The following is a 19490-nucleotide window of genomic DNA, read 5'->3' on the forward strand; positions in this document are numbered from 1 at the left end:
ATTCAAACCAATAAGCCATGAAGAGGAAATTGAAATTGATGGCAGAATCAAGGTTTGCTTTTTCTATCAATTTTACATTGAGAATGTATTTAATGCAATTATTCTAAGGAATTCAACGGAGAACAGCTCAAAGCAATCTTTATGAATAATAAGCAGTTTACAACCGAATTCTTTGAAAATATCGAGTTGATTTCTCTTCCAGAAACCGACGATAAATTTTGCCTTGATGACGAGAATCTTACACAGTCTTGCCAAGTATCAAGCTTGAAGAAACGAATAACAAAATTCATCAATTCCGAAATGAAAAATGTGACGAAAAAAATGATCAATCAAAAAGACAGCAATCTGTGTGTTCCGATATCAGTGACGAACCTAATTCGTTTTGCGATGGACGCAGATCTAAAATTCGAAGAAAGGGATATATCTCACTCGTTTGAGAACATTTTGATGACAATAACAATGATTATTTACCCGAGAAGCATGTCTGGTTTGAATCTAAAACCACGAGAAAAAGAAAAATCAGGGCAATTTACTGACGTTGAGATTCTTTTGGAGCGAATGTGCAAGAAAACATATCTGATGCCGAGTGGATGGGACATTATTTGTGACCTTGGTAGTCGAAATTTAGATGATGGTCGGCCAGATTTAGATAATCCACAGCCACCGAGATCTTTTTGCGAATATAGTTCAGGTAATATTTGAGAAGATATAAGAGCGAAATATCGTGATCATCATCATCTTGTTTTATCTAAGATTTATTATTTTTAAAAATAATCTAATTCTTTAGTAATTCTCCACCAAGGATTTATCTTTACTCGACCTTTAACAGCAACTGGAGTTTTACTACATATAAATGAAGAAAACAAAGAAGAAGTGTTTTTTCATCAGATGACAATCGACAGAGTTGAAGACGGATTATACATCCTCCAGAACACTCAATTCTCCACAGAATCACCGAAAGCTCACGAAACACCAACTGTTAAAATTCCACTTTTTGATCCCTACTACGTGAACGCCGAAGACTTCTGGCATCATTATCAAATGAATGGAAGAGCAATTTTGATCGAAGATGACTATACAATTGAAATTGTCAATGAAAGGCACCCTGACATGAAAACAGGAAGATGGTATCTTTGTCCGGAAGCCTATTCTCTTGAGCTCATTGAAGAATTAACCGAAGAAAGTCGGATTTATTTGTAAAAATGCTGCTTCTAAAGATTGATTGAAATTATCTTGAAATTATTTTATCTATGAAATAAAGTCTGATTTCGTCTATTTTGAATTGATAGCTTTTCAACGCTCTTCAAGGTTTGACTTGTTTTCCAGCTAGTGCGCGCGGAGGACTTTTCCCACTGGTCTTCTCTGAGCGCGGAAATGTCGCGGAGGAACTATAGAAAAAATAGCGAAAACCTTCAAGTTTACAAAATCAGCTAAATGAATATTTCTAGTTCAGTTTGTTATCGAAATCGTTTTGAAAGAAATTTGAATCTGCCAATGTCGTGAGAGAGAAAAGGAAATTTTGAAGAAAATGAAGTTTTTTCTTGCCTTTCTCTTGGCTGTTGAAGGATGCATGCCGAAAATGGAAGCCCTCGTCGAAGGAATTTATTGCGGAAAGGAAACTTGCTACGAAGTTCTAGAGGTGAGTTGATGAGAAATGGATGAACGGCGAAGCATGCATTTTAGGTTGATCCTGAGTCGACAGATAAAGAAATCAAGAACGCATACAAAAAACTGGCGAAAGAAAATCATCCTGATCGGTTCTCTGGGCAGAATTTATCGAACGAAGAAAAGAAAGATCTCGACTTGAAATTCCAGCGAATCGCCAAGGCCTACGAAACTCTCAAAAGTAACCTCCCTTCCTCTTTTCCTTCTCAATAGTTCTAGGCGAGCGGGAAACTTACGATGATTTCTTACTGCACCCAGAAGAGTACTACCATTTGTACTATCAATACTACAGGAGCAAGTTTGTCTCGCCAGATGTTGACATGAGACTCGTTTTCTTCGTCCTCGCTTGTGGTGAGTTTGTTTCACCTTTCTAGGGCTATTTTCCGCTTTCAGGAATTTCATCTCTTCAGTGGATCGGTTGGCAGTCAAACTACAGAAATGCGATTGATTATATGGCGTCAGTGGATAAATATAGACTTGGTAAGCAAAAAAACTCGAAGAATTGGCACTGAATTAGTCTTCTAGCGGCGAAAAGAGAAGCAGAAGCTCGAGGATTGATTGGAAACAAGAAGCAAAATCGTGGGAAATCGCAGATGGAAATTAAGGAAGAAGAAAGAAAGCACATCCTGGCGATTATCGAAGAGAAAGTCGACATTAGAGGAGGCTACCAGAAACCTGTTTGGACTGATATCTTTCTGGTTTGACAAAATTTTCGGCCCCTTTTGTTGCATTTTTTAGGTGCAAGTATGTATGTACCCTCTTTACTTGTTTCGCTGGGTGAAGTGGCATATTCGTTGGTATGTGTTGTTCACGATTCAAAAGCAACCGTTTGGAGAAGAAGAGAAATTGTACCTCATGAAGAAACATCTGAGCCCTCCGTCGAACGCGGCATGGGAAGAAATGCTCGATAAACATAGAGACGTCTTCTTCAAGTAAGAACTTCTATTTGAAACTTATGCCAATTCATTTTTAGGCGAGGACTGTGGATAAAATCACATGCGGAAGAATACATAAAAGAGCAGGAACAAAAAGAAAGAGAGGAAAAGTATGTTTCTTCATGAAAAATTAGCTTGAGAATCAAATCCATTCTAGGGCTAATTCCGCGAGATGGAAGCAATATCGTCGTTACATGAAATCAGAAGCCGCCAAACAAACGATCACTTTTGAAGATTAGACGAAATCAATTGAAAATTTTCGTTTTAGAATTTGTTAAATTAGCCGAATACGAATCCGACACTTAGACAGTTCATTTATCTATTTGTGATTCCCTAGAAAGCTCCTTGTCAGTTACCTATCAACCCTTTTTATTAGCAGCTGTACTGTGCAATACCATTAAATACACTATTTTCTTCGATTATTTCCGCTTTTCGAACAACGAATTTTTGCTTAAGAATGTCGAAAATCTTGAACATCAACGTCGGCGTCCTTGGCCACGTCGATTCCGGCAAAACCACTCTTTCAAAGGCTCTTTCCCAAATTGGCTCTACCGCGAGTTTCGACAAAAATCCGCAAAGCAAAGAAAGAGGAATCACGCTCGACCTCGGATTCAGCAGTTTTTGATGAAGTCCAATGCGCCCGAGTTCGATCAAGGTGAGAAATCATCCCTTTTTTGAAGAGAAAGAAAGAAATTTTAAGTGAAGTGAGATTCACGCTCGTCGACTGTCCTGGACACGGCTCCTTGATCAAGACCGTCATCGGTGGTGCGTGTATCATCGACATGATGATTCTAGTGATCGACATTACTAAGGGCGTCCAAGCTCAAACGAAAGAATGCCTGGTTATTGGAGAAGTGATCAATACTCATCTCCTGGTCGTGTTGAACAAAGTAGATCAGCTACCGGAGAAAAGTAGAGACGAGAAAGTGAAGAAAATGACGAAACTTGTGAAGGAGAAGATCCTCTCGAAAATACAGGTGATATTTTTTTCCCTATTTCTGCCATTTAAGTTCAAATTTTAACCCCTTAAATCTAGTTCAAAACTGCTGAAATCGTTCCCTGCTCAGCCTTCTCTGGCAAAACCGAAAAAGTCGTTGAATTCTTCGAAAACTTCAAGTACTTCCCTGATCGAACGAGTCTCCTTGAAAAGCCTTTTCTGATGTCAATCGATCACTGCTTCCAAATAAAAGGCTCTGGATCTGTGTTTACCGGAACCGTTCTCGCTGGAAAAGCCGCCGTTGGGGAGAACGTCGAAGTTGTTGGCCTTGGAGAAGAGAAAAGAATCAAGTCGATTCAGATCTTCAAAGAAGCGAAGAATGAAGCGGTTTGTGGCGATAGGGCGGCGATTTGCGTGTCGAACGTGAGCTTAAAAATCCTTTTTCATTCAATAATGAGTTCTAGTTTGACGCGAAGAAACTGGAACGCGGTCTTCTCGCCTTCCCCAAATCCATCAAAGGCATTTCCCATGTCATGGTCAAGCTGAACAAAGTGAAACTGTACCAAGACGCGATCGAGTCCGGTCAAAAATTCCACGTAACATGTGGCCATCAGCTTGCGAATGCGAAGATAACGCTTATGAAAGATAGGAAAGGCGAAAAAGTAGACTTGAGCGAGGAGAGTTTCTTTGAGGGGAAGATATTCGATTTTGTGGACAAATTCGAGCAGGAAGATGAAAGCATTTTGGCATCTCTTGAATTCGGTAAGATGTCGATTGCCGCTTTTTGATGCCATTATATGTAAACAGAGGATACAGTCATTCTTATAGACATAAGACTTTGAATTCATCTCAATCTTCAGATCGGCCCATCTACTTCCTTCCAAACGGACTGCTGATCGGTTCGCGACTAGAATTGGACGCAAATACAACGGATAAATGCCGCATCGCGTTTTCTGCTTTTCTTGAGCCCCTCTCTACGAAAAACCCGAAAGAGCTAGTTGTTGTCAAAGAGAAAAGCAAAACGGGAACGGTAGAACGACTTCATGACGACAACACGCTAATTGTCAAAGATTTGTTCAAGAAGGAAACGAATTTGGACCTATTCAACAGGCTTAAAGGTAAGAATCAGAGGAGCAAAAGGTGTTGAATCAATTTAGTATCGCTTTCAACCGGCGAAAGTGCAATAATCGACGGAACTTTTGGAACATCAGGCAAAATAAAAATCTACAACTCTGATGGATTCGCCGAAGAAACGAAAGAACGCTGTAGAAAACCGAAAAAGGGCGAAAATCTCGGAAAACGAGAAGCGATAGAAGTGAAACTTGTATTTTTCAAAAATGTTAATTCCGATGACAAACACTGTATTCTTCAATTGTAGTCGCAAAAACATGATCTTCTCGAAAATTCCCGAAAAGGCGGAAAAGGATTATCGCCAGGCTCGTGATATTTTTTGCCTTGTTTGTTTCTAGAGTCTGTCTTTGGTTTGCTTCAATTTCAATTTCGTTCATTTCTTTTAGAAAGAGAAAAATAGAAAAATGAGTGAGCCAGAAACAAGTGAAAAAATGGAAACAAACGAGGAAGAAATCGTCGGGAAAAAGACCGAAAAAGATTCAGAAACACCGGAGGCAGAGGCAGAAGAAGTCGAAAAAAATGGAAGTTCCAGTTGAGCCAGAGTGGGAAGCGCCAACAGGTAAAAATGCCATTCTAGATGAAATTTACGAAGAGTTTTTTTTTAGCCGATGAAATGCGCGCTCGCCGACTAAATCGACTTGCCGCTCAGACAAATTCTGCGCCGCAGAATCCAACTCCAAGAGTTCAGCCGCCGCCTGAGTCTCCAAAAAAGCCAACTATCTCCGACGCGCCGCTAAAGAGAGGCCTTTCTTCGCCGTTGAAAAATCCCCCGGCTTCACATCGACTGAGAACGCTTTCCGGGCCGCAAAGCGTCAATAGAGTCAGAACGGCGAATGAGATCCTGTCGAGCTTGTTCAACGCGCATGTTGAGTTCTTGCAGTCGCTAAACGAGAACGACTGGATGAAGCAGCCGATTTGCGACTGCGAAGAAGAATTACTCGCAGAAACGATCACAGCGATTTTGATGAGGGAACTGTATTACTTGTCCCAGAACGATTCCACAGATGCTGCAGCGGCTCTTTCCAATAATGGTATATATTGAAGCAATTCTTGAGCTCTTAATAATCATCATTCTAGCGATTTATTCGCCGCCAACGTCGAAATTTGCAAACGGATTGCTCTACCTCGTCAAATGCCACCAGCGCTGCTCGACTCTCATCGCGGAGGGTAGTCCTGCAGAGCAGAAATGCGGCCACGCAACTCGTCAACTCATCGTCTCCCATTTCGTCCTCGTCTTCAGCGGATTCCTGGGCGTCGACTCGAAGGTCTCTTTCGGCGAGCTTTTCGGAAGACTGATGCTCTCGCAAAGTCTTTCTGAGGGGCTCCTCCCGGCTGTTCTGGAAGAATTGAACGAGCATGGAAAAGAACTGTTCGATGAGATTTTGACTGACGCCTTGAACGTCATCAGAATCGCTTCAGAAGTGACATCCTCTGCCTCCGAATACGCCGCATCACCGAGCACCTGTCTTGCAAACCTCGTCCAGTTTGTCCTCCCGGGAACAAAAATCCGTCCAGTTGTAAGTCTGCTTGTTCAGCGGGAAGACTGGCTCGTTACGGAAACTGAATCGAACCTGGTTGCATGTGAAATGGCTTGCAAGTCGTATTTAGGCTCGTTTTTGAGCTTTGGTGTTTCGGATGATCCTGATATTTTGGCTTCTTTTACAAATTTGGAGGACATAAATCACAAGTAAGTCAAAGCGCGACCTAAATTGATATAAATAAAATTTAGGGTCCGATCTCATATCGCCAAAAACCTCCTTCTGCGCCTCGAAATCCCGCGGCAAAACTTCTTCATCATCATCGAAGGAATCCTGAAAAACGGCGATCCAGCTGTCCAGTCCCGCGAGAAAATGGTCTCCTGGCTAGCCGAAATGGCTCAAGTCAACTTGAAACGAGCAGGATTGATGGCAAACGAGGGACAACTCGCTCCTCTTTCGATGGTGCTCAATATTATGCATGTTTTGCAGCAGATGTCGTCCAAAATCGCGACTTCGAAAATCGACGAAAAGTATATCTTCAGAAAAACTTGCCGGACAAAGGTATATTTTCTTGTAAATCACTTATTAAAATCAATTTACAGCCGCTGAATGACACGACAATCGCTTCAAATAACACGGACCTGGAAAAGTTCTCGAGCTCTCTTCCCGAATCTGAATCAAAGTTTCCCACCGAGTGTTTTTGGCTCACAGTTCTTTATCACCACATTTGCCTTTCATCCTGGGGTCGGCAAAAAATGGTGGAAGTGGTGGGTGGGTGGGTGGTGGGTGGGTGGTGGTGGGCTTCCCACCCACCACCACCCACCATCACAATTCTTCAAAATTCGAAAATGGTGGGAAATGGTGGGTTTTTTTTTGGCCGAAAATTTTGGGAGCCCCAAGTCAAAATTTTGTTCTTGAACAGTTGTTTACTAATTAGAGCATTTTGAAAATAAATTGTTCTAGATTAGCAGAATCACTGTTATTGTCATCAATTAGCACTAGAATTTGTTAAACATGGCGTCAGATGGTCTTGGAACATGGTCTTGGAACATCTCAAACAACAAGTTGTCTGGAGAGAGGTTTCAGTAAGACATCAAGTCTCAAAAGACATCAAAGAGAGAATCTGACGTACAAAAGATGTTTAGCGATCCTTCGTGCAAGAGTCTTCAAACGAGCAATAGATTATTTGAAAACTATTTAATATTTAGTTACTTTATTTTCTATATCATGAATAAATATAATCAAAGAATTTGAGATAAAAGTAATCTATTTTGTATTTTTGGGCCCCGAAAAATTTTATTCAAAATCATCGACCCACCCACCACCCACCCACCATCACCATTGGAAATTTAACTTTACGAGTGGCCCACCCACCACCACCCACCAGCGATCGGTGGCTTGCCGACCCCAGCTTTCATCGGAGCTGAAGAGGATAGACAGGAAAATGAAGGAAATGACCCATTATGTCCGTGAGCTCAAGAGGGTCAAAAACTCGAAGCCGAAAAATAACAGCGAAGAAATAAACAAAAGGTAATGATGAAGGACCAATATTGCCTCCTATTCAATTTTTAAGCTCATCACCCAAAAACTCACGACGATGATCAAAAAGTGCATGCGTGCCATAATCGCCACCGAAGCCTACTACCACAATGAGCCCTTCTACGAGCGCACGCTTCATTTTTCGCCAAATTCGCTTCGATTCTCAAGAAATTCATGGTCGGCGGCGATGGTTACTTTGAGCTCCCTCTTCCGGATCAGCAGCCGCCAGAGTGGTCTAACTTTTTCGAGTGCTTCATTGAGGATTTTATTGAATTTTCGATCTTCATCTCAAGACAGGTACTGCCATCTTCATTCTTTCTTACAGGTACATCCTCTCTTACTAGTCCCTCACCGCAATGGTCGTTATTTTCAAAGAGCATCCAGAGTTTGTCGAGTTCATCACGATTTCCGCCACGTCGCCCAGTTATTATCGAAATCCGTATTTAGTCGCAAAATTCATCGAACTCATTTTCAACCTCCACCCATCGTAAGAGCGCTCCTGCTTGTTTCATAACTTAATTTTCTCCAAAAGGCACAATACGGCGAACGACCCGATTTGTTTCAACGGAATTGTGCAGCATGAATTTTCGAAAAAGCGATTAGCTCCTGTTTTGATGAAGTTTTATTCCGATGTCGAGCAGACCGGCGCTTCCAGCGAGTTTTATGATAAATTCTCCATTAGACATCATATTCAGGTGATTTCGAGAAGCAAAAATCATCTTATAGACTCCTTTTTTCAGGTGATTTTAATGACAATGTGGAAAGACCCGTACTACCAAGAGCAAATCGTCTCTATCGCCGAGTCCAGCCCCGAATTCGTCCGTCTAGTCAACATGCTCATCAACGATACGACATTCTTGCTCGACGAAGCGATTTGCAGCTTGAGAAAGATCCACGAAATCCAGGAAGAGATGAAAAGCGCCGCCTGGGCGTCCATGGACGAAGAGCAAAAGAGCGAGAAAGAACGGACCCTAATGTCGGAAGAAAGACAAGTTACAAGTTATCTGACGCTGGCGACGAAGACGCTGCAGACTTTTGGCGAACTGACAAAGGTCATTCAGAAGCCGTTCTTGAAGCCGGAACTGGCCGATCGACTGGTGGCAATGTTGAATATCAATTTGAAGCAGTTGTCTGGTGCAAAAGCAAGAGAGCTGAAAGTCGAAAACAAGCAGAAATACAACTGGAAACCCGAGCAAATGCTTTTTCTTCTCGCTGAACTGTATCTCAACTTACAAAGCGCATCGTTCATCGACTTTGTCGCCAAAGAAGAGCGCAGTTACTCGCCCGAACTCTTCACCGAAGCCGTCCAAACGATGACGAAAGTGATGAACATCACTCCTTCGTCACAGTTCACCCCAGAACGCATCGCCGAATGGGAAGAGTTTGCCAAAAGTTGCTCTTCGGCACTCGGAATTGCAGGAAGACGAGGAGGACTTTGAAGACGCGCCGGACGAGTACTTGGATCCGATTATGGGGACACTCATGGACGATCCTGTTTTGCTGCCTTTGTCGGGAATGGTGATGGACAGGGGAAACATCATGCGACATTTGCTCAACACGGAAAGTGATCCGTTCAATAGGAAGCGTTTCAGAGAATATTAGAAAAAGGAAAAGTTTTGCTCTTGAAAGTATAATCTTTTCGAAACTCATGTTAAAGACAGCCAATGACCGCTGCAGATTTGCAGGATCAGCCTGAGCTGAAAGCAAAGATCGAAGAATACCGTGCCTCCAAGAAGAAATAGACCCTTCAACAGCAACTCACAGACATGTCAAAGTTATCACCTGCTTTACCTTTTTCACAACTCCACCTTAATACACTTGGTTTTAAATAAATATTAATAATAAGTGCTACGATTGGTTTATTTCTATAATTATGCATACTTTAGGCTTCTTCAGACGCCCACAGATCCTTATCACTTTTCATGAACAGGTTGATATTGAGTCCAAAGTATTTATAGAGATCCGATCCAAGATTCGGATATGCTCCGGGCAGAGGAGCGACGGAGCAAACCACCCCGGGTTTTTTCTTGTTTGACCAGTCGGCAGCAGCGGGAAGGGTACTAGGATCGTAACCAAAGGCGATGCTAGCGGCGCGGCCCTGCTTGGACAAGAGCTTGAAACCGGGGCGAGAAACGAATGTGTAGATCTTTCCGTACTCGGAAGCTGCTGATTCTGATAGCGGAAGGGCGATCTCATCCGTTTTGAGCAATTCCAGCATTGAAGGAGAAGAGGTTTCAAAAGGGCAAGCGACGAGGAGGGTGAACTGAAAGTTTTTTCGTGAATTTATAACAATTGTCGCTAATTTTTACCTGCTCAACTCTCCAGCTGTTTTTCGTGATGACCATGTCTCCATAGTATTTATCGTTATACCACGGTTTGAGCTTGAGTTTATGAACAGCAAAATTTTCATTTTCGGATGAATACAATTTTACGATTTTGTGCGCTTGAATCGGTGACCAGATCGGCATTTGAGCGTCTTTGAAGCTCACGCACTTCGAATTTTTTAGATCAATGAAGAAAATTAACTCTTACTTTTAATTCTCTTGAGAAATCATTCAGGACGCATTTGTCGGAATCGCAGCTGCAAGAAGCCTTCGCGTAGTTGGAATTGATGTGTGAAAGAAAACCGTCACCGCAAATGACAACGAGTCGTTTTTCTGGAAGAATGATCTCTTCTCCTTGTTGATTGAAAGTGACATCTTCTTCTTTTTTCGGCTTGAGTCCTTTAGGAAAATTGCTGACGAGACAGCCCTCTGGACTTGAAATCATTGTTGTGGTTGTCATCGTTGTCGTCGTTGCGGAGTCAGTTGTTGTTTCTTCGCAGTCAAGTAGCTCGAATGCTTTTCCAGTGCAGACTTTTCCAGGGCATTTTCGAAAGCGAATTTGTTTGCCGTTGACGCATTCTTTCTCGGAGTCACTCCACTCTTCCCATTCAGAGTCTGCCTCAGGAGATTCCGAACACAACGCAAGAAGTTCGAATTTCTCCGGCTTCTCATAATCCTCTGATCGTAATTTATCAAAATCCATGAATTCATCAAGGAAATTTTTGCAATGAAAGAGCCCATCTTCCATCTCGTCTCCCGTGAAATGCATCAGAACCGCGTGTTTGAACTGAGCAAAGTATCCATCTCGAAATTGGACAAAATTATAGAGCCCCAATTCTGGGGAAAATTGCGAATGGTCAGAATCCGCGATTGCGCTGTAGAAAGAAACAAAGTTGTTCGTAGAAGGGTCAGAGCAGTATTCGGGGATTTGGACGACTTTGATGTCCGAGCAAGAGTAGTCATAAGATGCTAGATATAAAAATGATTCAAGAAAAGCAATTTCTACAAACGGCATGATCCGGAGCACTCCTTTTCTTCTTCCTCTTCATCTTCTTCCGTTTCATCGCATGCATCTCCCGGGCATTCTCGTTTTCTTGAAATTTTGCCTTCAGACCCACACTCTGCATCACAAGTTGACCATTCTCCCCACTCAGACCAGCTGCAATATGAGCCGCATTCCTGTTGCTCGTATGTGCTTTCCGCGCCTAGAAATTATTGTCGAAGGGGATATAGAGCTCACTCTACCATCGCATTGATCCGGATCCCAGTGGTCACATGATCGTTTTCGAATTTGAGTTCCGACTTCTCCGCATTCATCAAGATCCACATCCTCGCTTTCATCGTTGCTGCACGAACTCCACTCGCTCCAGGCTCCCATGTGTGGCTCGTAGACTTTTTCGCAAGTGTATCTTCAGCAAAAGAAATATTATCTATACTTGGAAAATCAACATACATGTTGTCGTACATCCAGTTGTAGCCTTTTTCATTCGGAGATCCAAGAGCTGGGCATTCTCTGAAGCTCTTGACGTTCAATTTGTCAAGCCAATAAATTGTCTCTGCGTATTTGTTATGTTGAATCGTTCCCTAAAAAAATAAGGAATTGGAATATCAAGGAAATTACCTCAAGAAGATAATAGTTGCTCAAATGCTGAAAGTAAACAAGCGACATCTCCTCCGGAAAATAATATCCCCCAACGTGCCGCTGAGTACATGTGTAGGCCATCGCATCGTTCACCCAAGATTCAAACTCGCAAGCAATGACATTGTTCAAATTCGTCTCCATCACAACAGTTCGGCAGCAATCATCATCGCCAACTGAGGGATTCGGTTGGCACTCGTAGCCGTCTTGAAGATCCTTACAGATCTCGTCTTCTGTGCAATTGTGAGAATTCGACTCGCACTCGTTTTCTGGGATCGTGCAGAAGCCATCCTGGATGATAAAAAGAGGATCAAAAAAAATGGCGTACCTTCATGAAATTTGGAGATTTACAAATGCACTCTCCCTGATCAAGTCTGTTCACACAGACTAAATTGCCAGCGCAGACTTCATCCGCGCAGAAATCAGTCGTGACTGGTTTGACCTTACATGCCACGGCATTTCCTCTATTCCAAACTGTTTGAGGCGGGCACCAATCTCCTCCCTCGATGTCTCCCTTAATATCGTCAAAATATCGCCAACCGTCAGAAATGTCTTCAGGTTGGGGTCCTTCGCCGACATACCAGGAGCCCGTTTCCATGACAAAATAGATCGACTTGAGATTCAAGATGTTTCCGTCGTGGCAAATCCAGCTGTCAAAACCGCGGAATTCTGAGTCATAAACGCACTCTTGTTCATTGAAGAACATCGTTTTGCAACAGCCCATCGAAGTTGTCCCCCGACAGCTTCGCACGGGCTGAGTTCTCCATTTTCATCTTCTCCGTTCGGGCAATCGCGGAAATTATCACACAAGCGGTCAGTGAACACCGAGTGCGTCTTTCCAAGAATATCCGAGGAGGAACATGAGACGGTTTCTTTTTCAAGCGGAGCAGCGCAGTATTTACTGCTCACTTGAATTGCATCTGTTGTCGTCATTCTGACACCACCTAAAGAGGGATTTAAACAGGGATTTCTCAGAATTGAAAAAACTGACTGGAAAAAGTGACGCCGGTTTTCGTTGTCATTACTGGATAATCAGACGAAATTGATCCACAGTAAGAACAGTATGTCATGACTGAAGATATGTCGATTTCATGACCAGTTTCGATCCAAGTATCTCGAGCGATTTTGCGGAAGTTGTGCGGCGAACTGGCGGCAGAAACGTCCACATTCAAGTAATCATCGCGATCGGGGCGATTGTGCTCGTGATGGACACCCAAAGCGTGCAAGATCTCGTGCTGTACGGTCCTTTGTGATGTTCCAGCGCAACCCTCAGAGAGAGCGATAGCCTGCCATGTGCTTGGATATCCGAATCCGCCATCGTTGTAGAATCCTTGCGCCACGCCAAGAGCGGAGAAACAACCCGACTGACCGATTTCAGATGCCTTGACGAAAATGATCCCGTTTGTCCATGAAGTATCTTCTCGGCGCATTTCTTATTCAGGTTTACCACGAAATATAATATAATATAATATAATATAATATAATATAATATAATATAATATAATATAATATAATATAATATAATATAATATCGTTTTTATTTTCAACCCTCTCCTAAACAACCCAAGTCCGGATTCATCTTCAACGCTCCATCCGCTATCTTATCCTTCTCGCTTTCTGACCAAGAGTTGGAAAAGCCAAAAGGAATGATATTTTGTCCATTCTCGTCGATGTTTTCCCACTGCCCAAAGATCGCGCTGATTCCTCTTCCGAGATCAGGATTGTCAATATGATCGGCAGCGCGTTGAAATCCGGTCGTATCGATGCCATCTTCTTCAAATTGTCGGAGGGTAATCGGCGAGTAAAAATGTCGTTTCCGGAGAGCTTCGGGAGGGAAACCGTTTTCCCTGAATTCTTTTTCGAGGAAGCATGATTCTCCCTGGCTTCTTCATCTTCCCGCTTGCGATTCTCTTCCTTCCGGCTTCGGTTTCTCTGAACCCCCGAGGAGGAGAAAGCATTTTAGCGTCTTCATTGAACGATCTGAACGATCTCGAACTTCGAGCTCGTCTGTTCAAAAATGAATTGAACAAGGCGCGCCCTGGCGAAAGTGATCAGAAGGGATGAAATCCGGCACCGCGGATAAGCCCCACTAAACATGCCCATTCGCGAAATCAAGTACCTGTTTGATCTCCAGCTGAATTAAATAAAAGAAATGATAGAAAATCGAGGACCAAAAGAAACTTAATAAATTCTTTGAAAAATATAAAAAACAATTTTCTTAATAAAAAAAAATTTTTAAAAAATGGAAAAACGGAGAATTTTTTTACAGGTTAAATTCCAAAGTGTCCAAACGATGACTAGTTACGTCAAATGCGCCTCGCAAAAAGTACCTTCAGAAAATATTTGCAGCTGTGTTTATCAAGCTTTTATCCTTGCAAAATTTTGCTCTCAGAGCGAAAAAACAGCCTAGAGAATAAAAATGCGGCTAGCAGTTTTTCATGTTTTCTTGCGCCTAACACTGGCCTTCGAAGAAAGTTCTAGCTGCGCGAAAGGCTGGGTTGCCGGAGATGAAAAATGCTACAGAGTGATTCCCGGCCAGCCAAAGCCACTCAGGCAAGCATGGTCGACTTGCTTGAAACTTGGCGGGAATCTTTTCGCGCCGAAAAACAAAGTCGAAATTCAAGAAATAACGAGAATGATGCTCTTGGGAGACAACGACTTTGGACTGTCTTTTTACAAGGACCATATTTGGATTGGATACAGATTGAAAGACTCCAGTGACAGAAGCTTCCCGCCAAAGTTGGAAACAATTATGCACCCGAGAAAGAGTGCTCCGAATTATTTCACGACTTTAGCTGCCAAGAGGGTTTATTTTCCCGAAGTCGAAATGTAAGCGAAAAAATAACTAACCAAATAACTCCCCTTAGAAAATTTAAATCAGGGGCCATCGCTCGTCGACAAGCAAAATTCATCAAAATGGTTCGTGGATCATTCAAACTAGCAGCACCAACAGAACGGGGCTTCTCAGCTCGTGTTCTTTGCGAAGCCCCGAAATCAAAGCGAAGTTGCGGAGACTCTCGTTTTTGCTATCAGCCAAATAGCATTGTCTGTGACAAAATCGAGTATTCGGGAGAAACGGCTGTTTCGGAAATGGGTTATGAATGCGCCGCATGGAACGATGAAAGTGTTCATCCTCACAAATTCACTTTGAATGTAAGTCGATCGGAAAGATTATAAGCTAGCGAGAAAACTACTCAATCAAGAACGCCTCACATAATTTCTGCAGAAATCCGACAAATGATCAGGACGGCCCTTGGTGCTACACAACCGATCCTGATGTCAAGGAAGAGAATTTCAAATAAGCCAATAGGCAATTGGCAATAGGGGAGGGAGATTTAGGGGAGGGTGGTGTCACGAATCGACAAAATAATCTCGAAAAATTTTGCGTAGGCGACTTCTCGGCTGCTGATTGGCCAGTAAGCCGAATCTAGGCTTCTGATTGGGTGAAAATTTCAACGAAAAATTTGTCTGGATTTTTTTGGATGCTGAGACCTCCCTGGTTTTGGAGAGCCGCGAACCCCTCAGTTAGGGTTAGGGTTAATGACGAGCAGCTTGAAATCGCCTAACTACCATGTTTTGGATCTCTTGAAAGTGGGATCGTTGTGCGATCAACCAATGTCTCCAGCCAAAAAATGAGTTTCTTCGCGACCAAGCTGACTGCGGAAGACAGCCGCTGAAAACGCTCGCCCAAAGAGTTGTCGGTGGAAGAAAAGCAGAACTCGGCGAAGTGCCATGGCAAGCGCGGCTGAGATACAAGCAAAAACAGCGCTTTGGAACAGCAATTCGCGATCATCAATGTGGAGCGACGATCATTTCGAGCTGCTGGATCGTTACTGCTGCTCATTGCATTGTCTTTCCTGACTTCGCCCGGAACAGAATGAGCGAGTCGCAAGCTGAGAAAGAATGGCGCGAAGGAATGAGAGTCGATGTTGGAACCAGATTTCATCACTCAGAGTAAGTTTCATTCAGCCATGACGATTTTATTTTCTCATTTTTCAGCACAACTATTGATAGTTTTAATGCAGACCATGGAATTCGATCAGCAAAATTCAAAGACGCGCTAAGTTTTCAAAGCTTCAGGATTAAGAAGGTCAAGAAGCATTCTGTAAGCTAGAATTTAATGATTATCATTATTTATTTTTTCAAGAGATTTAATAATGGTCAACACTTTAACGACATAGCTCTACTACAGCTTTATCCGTCACAGGAAAGGATGAAAGGATTATTATTTTCATGTTAAAATTGAAGAAATAAGATTCAAGCCTAAAAAAGGAAGATGAAAAATGCATAATTTTCGACGATCTGACTCAACCAGCTTGCATCAACAACAACGAGTACAAATTTGGCATCGAAGATGATTGCCAAGTATCCGGCTGGGGCCAAACGAGCGCTGTTTGGCGAACCGACGGGGGAAGACTTCCGAATCATTTGAGAGTCGCGAGTGTTGCGGTGCAAGACTTCCAAGACTGCAAGTACAACTATTCGAGAATTAAAGTCAGTCTTCGAGAAAACATGCACATGTGTGCGGGTTCTCCGGGCGTCGACTCTTGTCAGGTAAGGAATAAGGTCGGAAGTCAGTTAAAACTACTCTAGGGTGACTCTGGTGGACCTCTTATTTGCGTCAAACATGGAAATTGCATCGGCAGCCACTGTAACAAGGATGACGAGCGGGGTTATTTGACCGGAGTTGTCAGCTTTGGAAAAGGTTGCGCCCAGGTGACCTTACTATAAACGGAAGTATAGACAGAAAAATTGATTTCAGAAAAACTACCCTGGTGTTTACGCTCACGCTGGAAAATACTTTAATTGGATCAAAAAAGAAGTCGAATTTGCCGGCGAAAATAACTATGATAGTAAATTTGTGTGTCATAGTCCTGACTGCGTCTAGCTTTTGCCTGACAATGAATCTTCCCTCCTGACATATTTTTTATCATTAAAAATATTTATTAAAGAAAAGAAAAGCTCAAATTTCTCTTTCATCAGACAGAAAGCAGCCCTCAGAGAAAGATTTTTCTTCGATTAGTTTTTGAAAAAGAAAAAGATAAGCAGAAGCAAAAGCGCGGAAAACGAGTTCATTTCTCCAGCGGAAGACTCGGTAGAATTCGCAGTGGTAGACTCTACACTGGAGCAGGGATCAATCTAAAATTCATGGTAAATCAATTTCTCTAAGTTTGAATGTACCAAAGTGCAGCCACTTGGTGCAGCATCTTGAAACGACTGAAAGGAAGCAGCCAATAGGGCGTCAGGTTGATCACAGTAGTCTTCCACAGCATCAACACTTGCTTGGATCGCTAGTTTTGCAGCATCACATAAACTCTTCAATAAATTCATGAAAAATGAGAAGCAGATATTTCAGATAATCAGTACCTCATTCACAGCGACAGAAACACTGGAAGCGCTAGCAGTGCTGGCAGTGGCTGTGGTTGTGGTTGAGGTTGTTCCGGCTACAGTTGAAGTTACAGTTGTTGTTGCCTCCTCGGGTGTAGCGGCTGTCGTCTCGCTCATCTTTTTCTCGCGTCGATTTTGAAGATATGGAATTCTTAGAGGTTCGGATCGCGTTGATTTTAAATAGGAATTTTAAGAAAACAAAATTTTAAGCTCCCTGGAATGAATTGAAATTAATCCTCTTGATCACGCCCGTCGCCTGAGCTATCATTATTCTCCTTGGATAGCTTTTTTTGACAGCATCTGGATTTGAAAAACGCTGTTTTGTCTAAATTTTTCCATGATCCAACAATTTTCTTTTCAGTTTTTCACCTTTGAAGAAAAAGCCCCAGAAATCCGGGGCTGTATTTTCAATCAAAACAGACCAAGTGCCGGTTTGTTCAGTTTTGATTTGTTTGAACGGGGAACGGGACTCCTGATCCCTTTTCGCGAAAATCCGCAGGTGTTCGTGCACCTTGCATCAATTCCTGACATTGTCAAACTCTTTTTACGAAGCGGGCTTTGTTGCATGTTTTTTGACGTGTTGTGACGAAAAAACAGATCATTGGAAAAAAATTTTCAGAAAAAATTCTTCGAAATTTTCGATTCGTCTCTAGAAGCATGCTTTATTTTCCTCCTAAGTTTGGTACTCCAGCCAGTTGCCAAAAAGCCCGAGCAAAGAAGAAGCTCCTTGCTCGGAGAAACTTTCTCGATGCGAGAAAGTTTAAGCCCTTCCTTGAGCCCGTTCCAAGATCTCGAAGGCCAGAGAAGCTCCACTGTCGAGGTAAAAAATCCTCGCTGAGAAATGAAACTTACCGACAATTTTAGCTAAGACTGTCAAAATACGACTCTTCAGATGAATCACTTTTTGGGAAACGGCGAACGACCATTTCATTCGGTCAGAATCAGTTGAAAGAATATGTGCCAGAAGTTGAGTACTTCTGCTGCTGCTTCAAGGATGAAGGAAAAGGGTTGAAAGAATGAAAATATATATAAGAAATATTTAAATATATTTTATTGTTAATAATTTGTTATAAAAGATTGAATAGAGAGGCCAACGTGAAGAAACCTCCAGGGTTGGAAATGAAGCAGTGTAGTAATGTAACAATGTAGCAATCGCTACATTTTTGCTACATGCTGATGTAGCACGTGATAAATTATTACAATTATATTAATTCGAATGTTATTCTTCAGATAGAATCGGCGATGGAATAGTGTATTTTTTCTACGGACCTCAGAGAAGATCGATGTGATCCATAGCCTATGGACCATAGGTTCATATCAATCATTTGATATCATTATACTTATCATTTTTTCTTGTTCATAAAATCAGAAATTTCATCTTAGATTCAAGACTGGTAATCAAGGAGCACGAGCAATTTTTAGACTCAACCTAGCTTCCTTTTTGGGAGTCCCAAACGAGCGGGTCAAGGAGTGTCTAGTTGAGTTTTTAAAATAATACGTGGGGACCACCGTAAAAATAAATTAACCGTCGACCATGCCAGATCTAGAATACGCTCGGTTAGAATACCAAATGGTATTCAAATACCAATTTTGGTATTCAAATACCAAAGTCGCCAAAGAATACTAATTTCGCCTACCAAAAAATGCGAGTGTGCGCTCCGCGCCTGTTCTATAGGAAGATCTAGATGTGATTCACCGGTTTTTCAAGGAAAAAAATTGTTTCCAGTAGAAAAAATTGGTATTCGAATACCAATTTTTGGTATTTTTGGTAATTAAAATTTTTGGTATTCTAACCGAGCGCCCCCGAGCCAGGGTTCGACCCCCTTAATCGAGAATGGTGATTTCACATTGAAATCCTCATTCTCGATGAATGAAATTATGAATAAATTCTCATTTTGTTTAAAAAGGGAGAAAATGTGGTGCCACAAATTTTGAAGAAAAATTATGGTTATCATAACACTTCAAGTTCGAAAATTATTACAAAAAGACATATCAAATAACTTTTCTGCACAAAATCAAGTGGAATAATATTCGTAGGGTTGACGGTTTTGATAAGTTTTCTGGATGTTTTTATTGATAGATCTTTCGGAGTTCAAGCTCCATCATCAGTCAGGCACTATTAGACAGTTAACAAAAGTTTAAAATAGTCAGACTTACTCTCAGGAGAAAGCAAAGTTTCTAAAGAGAGAAGAGAGAAAGAGACCGGCGAAATAAGTTATCTAGAGAATAGTTGAGTTTTGGCGCTCGGAATTCTTTCTCCAAAACTCAACTATTCTCTAGATAACTTATTTCGCCGGTCTCTTTCTCTCTTCTCTCTTTAGAAACTTTGCTTTCTCCTGAGAGTAAGTCTGACTATTTTAAACTTTTGTTAACTGTCTAATAGTGCCTGACTGATGATGGAGCTTGAACTCCGAAAGATCTATCAATAAAAACATCCAGAAAACTTATCAAAAC

The 19490-nt window shown here is 42.0% G+C and overlaps 5 protein-coding genes across 6 annotated transcripts; 3 read left to right on the plus strand and 2 right to left on the minus strand.

Annotated features, from left to right (window-relative positions):
- Nucleotides 1-1449: 1449 nt before the first annotated feature.
- LOC145711356 (dnaJ homolog subfamily C member 25-like) lies at nucleotides 1450-3022 on the plus strand. The gene is made up of 8 exons (XM_081789075.1): nucleotides 1450-1639; nucleotides 1684-1846; nucleotides 1885-2016; nucleotides 2059-2145; nucleotides 2191-2363; nucleotides 2404-2597; nucleotides 2639-2710; nucleotides 2758-3022. The coding sequence occupies exons 1-8, from the start codon at nucleotides 1529-1531 to the stop codon at nucleotides 2837-2839; spliced, it is 1014 nt and encodes a 337-aa protein (XP_081645201.1). The 5' UTR covers nucleotides 1450-1528; the 3' UTR covers nucleotides 2840-3022.
- Nucleotides 3023-3060: 38 nt separating this feature from the next.
- On the plus strand, nucleotides 3061-5177 carry LOC145695943 (selenocysteine-specific elongation factor-like). Of its 2 annotated transcripts, none has more exons than XM_081772995.1 (6): nucleotides 3061-3255; nucleotides 3301-3577; nucleotides 3637-3960; nucleotides 4002-4299; nucleotides 4398-4655; nucleotides 4695-5177. In XM_081772995.1, the coding sequence occupies exons 2-6, from the start codon at nucleotides 3383-3385 to the stop codon at nucleotides 4913-4915; spliced, it is 1296 nt and encodes a 431-aa protein (XP_081629121.1). In that variant the 5' UTR covers nucleotides 3061-3255; nucleotides 3301-3382; the 3' UTR covers nucleotides 4916-5177. The 2 variants fall into 2 exon arrangements, with proteins under 2 accessions (XP_081629121.1, XP_081629120.1); XM_081772994.1 differs by having other exon boundaries at nucleotides 3306-3577.
- On the plus strand, nucleotides 5085-9302 carry LOC145711701 (ubiquitin conjugation factor E4 B-like). The gene is given in 12 exon segments (XM_081789391.1): nucleotides 5085-5227; nucleotides 5274-5699; nucleotides 5746-6355; nucleotides 6398-6707; nucleotides 6749-6877; nucleotides 7558-7676; nucleotides 7756-7760; nucleotides 7801-7982; nucleotides 8030-8172; nucleotides 8218-8380; nucleotides 8426-9082; nucleotides 9084-9302. Coding segments are annotated over 12 exon segments (2988 nt in total). The 5' UTR covers nucleotides 5085-5187; the 3' UTR covers nucleotides 9288-9302.
- A 236-nt stretch (nucleotides 9303-9538) lies between these two features.
- On the minus strand, nucleotides 9539-12355 carry LOC145711119 (uncharacterized). Its single transcript, XM_081788848.1, has 8 exons — nucleotides 11977-12355; nucleotides 11631-11939; nucleotides 11463-11593; nucleotides 11255-11418; nucleotides 11020-11214; nucleotides 10218-10978; nucleotides 9995-10177; nucleotides 9539-9948 (listed from the first exon to the last, which is right to left on the minus strand). Exons 1-8 carry the CDS (start codon nucleotides 12352-12354, stop codon nucleotides 9568-9570), a joined length of 2502 nt encoding a protein of 833 aa, XP_081644974.1. The 5' UTR covers nucleotide 12355; the 3' UTR covers nucleotides 9539-9567.
- Nucleotides 12356-16615: 4260 nt separating this feature from the next.
- On the minus strand, nucleotides 16616-17171 carry LOC145711316 (uncharacterized). Its single transcript, XM_081789038.1, has 3 exons — nucleotides 17016-17171; nucleotides 16830-16964; nucleotides 16616-16787 (listed from the first exon to the last, which is right to left on the minus strand). The coding sequence occupies exons 1-3, from the start codon at nucleotides 17151-17153 to the stop codon at nucleotides 16668-16670; spliced, it is 393 nt and encodes a 130-aa protein (XP_081645164.1). The 5' UTR covers nucleotides 17154-17171; the 3' UTR covers nucleotides 16616-16667.
- Between the last annotated feature and the right edge of the window lie 2319 nt (nucleotides 17172-19490).

The sequence above is a fragment of the Oikopleura dioica genome, chromosome 1, assembly GCF_907165135.1.
Source record: "Oikopleura dioica chromosome 1, OKI2018_I68_1.0, whole genome shotgun sequence".
Lineage (NCBI taxonomy): Eukaryota > Metazoa > Chordata > Appendicularia > Copelata > Oikopleuridae > Oikopleura > Oikopleura dioica.

Excerpts from the sequence above, each read along its gene's own strand:
- LOC145711356 (XM_081789075.1), top strand. The coding sequence starts at position 1,529 with ATGAAGTTTTTTCTTGCCTTTCTCTTGGCTGTTGAAGGATGCATGCCG. Across the intron at positions 2,146-2,190 it reads AGTGGATAAATATAGACTTG|CGGCGAAAAGAGAAGCAGAA; the intron begins GTAAGCAAAAAA and ends TTAGTCTTCTAG. Across the intron at positions 2,711-2,757 it reads CAAAAAGAAAGAGAGGAAAA|GGCTAATTCCGCGAGATGGA; the intron begins GTATGTTTCTTC and ends AATCCATTCTAG.
- LOC145695943 (XM_081772994.1), top strand. The coding sequence starts at position 3,225 with ATGAAGTCCAATGCGCCCGAGTTCGATCAAG. Across the intron at positions 3,961-4,001 it reads CGGCGATTTGCGTGTCGAAC|TTTGACGCGAAGAAACTGGA; the intron begins GTGAGCTTAAAA and ends AATGAGTTCTAG. Across the intron at positions 4,656-4,694 it reads CCTATTCAACAGGCTTAAAG|TATCGCTTTCAACCGGCGAA; the intron begins GTAAGAATCAGA and ends GAATCAATTTAG.
- LOC145711119 (XM_081788848.1), bottom strand. The coding sequence starts at position 12,354 with ATGTTCTTCAATGAACAAGAGTGCGTTTATGACTCAGAATTCCGCGGT. Across the intron at positions 11,419-11,462 it reads AACTGGATGTACGACAACAT|ATACACTTGCGAAAAAGTCT; the intron begins GTATGTTGATTT and ends CTTTTGCTGAAG. Across the intron at positions 10,979-11,019 it reads GGAGTGCTCCGGATCATGCC|CATCTTATGACTACTCTTGC; the intron begins GTTTGTAGAAAT and ends TTTTATATCTAG.
- LOC145711316 (XM_081789038.1), bottom strand. The coding sequence starts at position 17,153 with ATGAGCGAGACGACAGCCGCTACACCCGAGGAGGCAACAACAACTGTA. Across the intron at positions 16,965-17,015 it reads TTTCTGTCGCTGTGAATGAG|AGTTTATGTGATGCTGCAAA; the intron begins GTACTGATTATC and ends AATTTATTGAAG. Across the intron at positions 16,788-16,829 it reads CACCAAGTGGCTGCACTTTG|ATTGATCCCTGCTCCAGTGT; the intron begins GTACATTCAAAC and ends CATGAATTTTAG.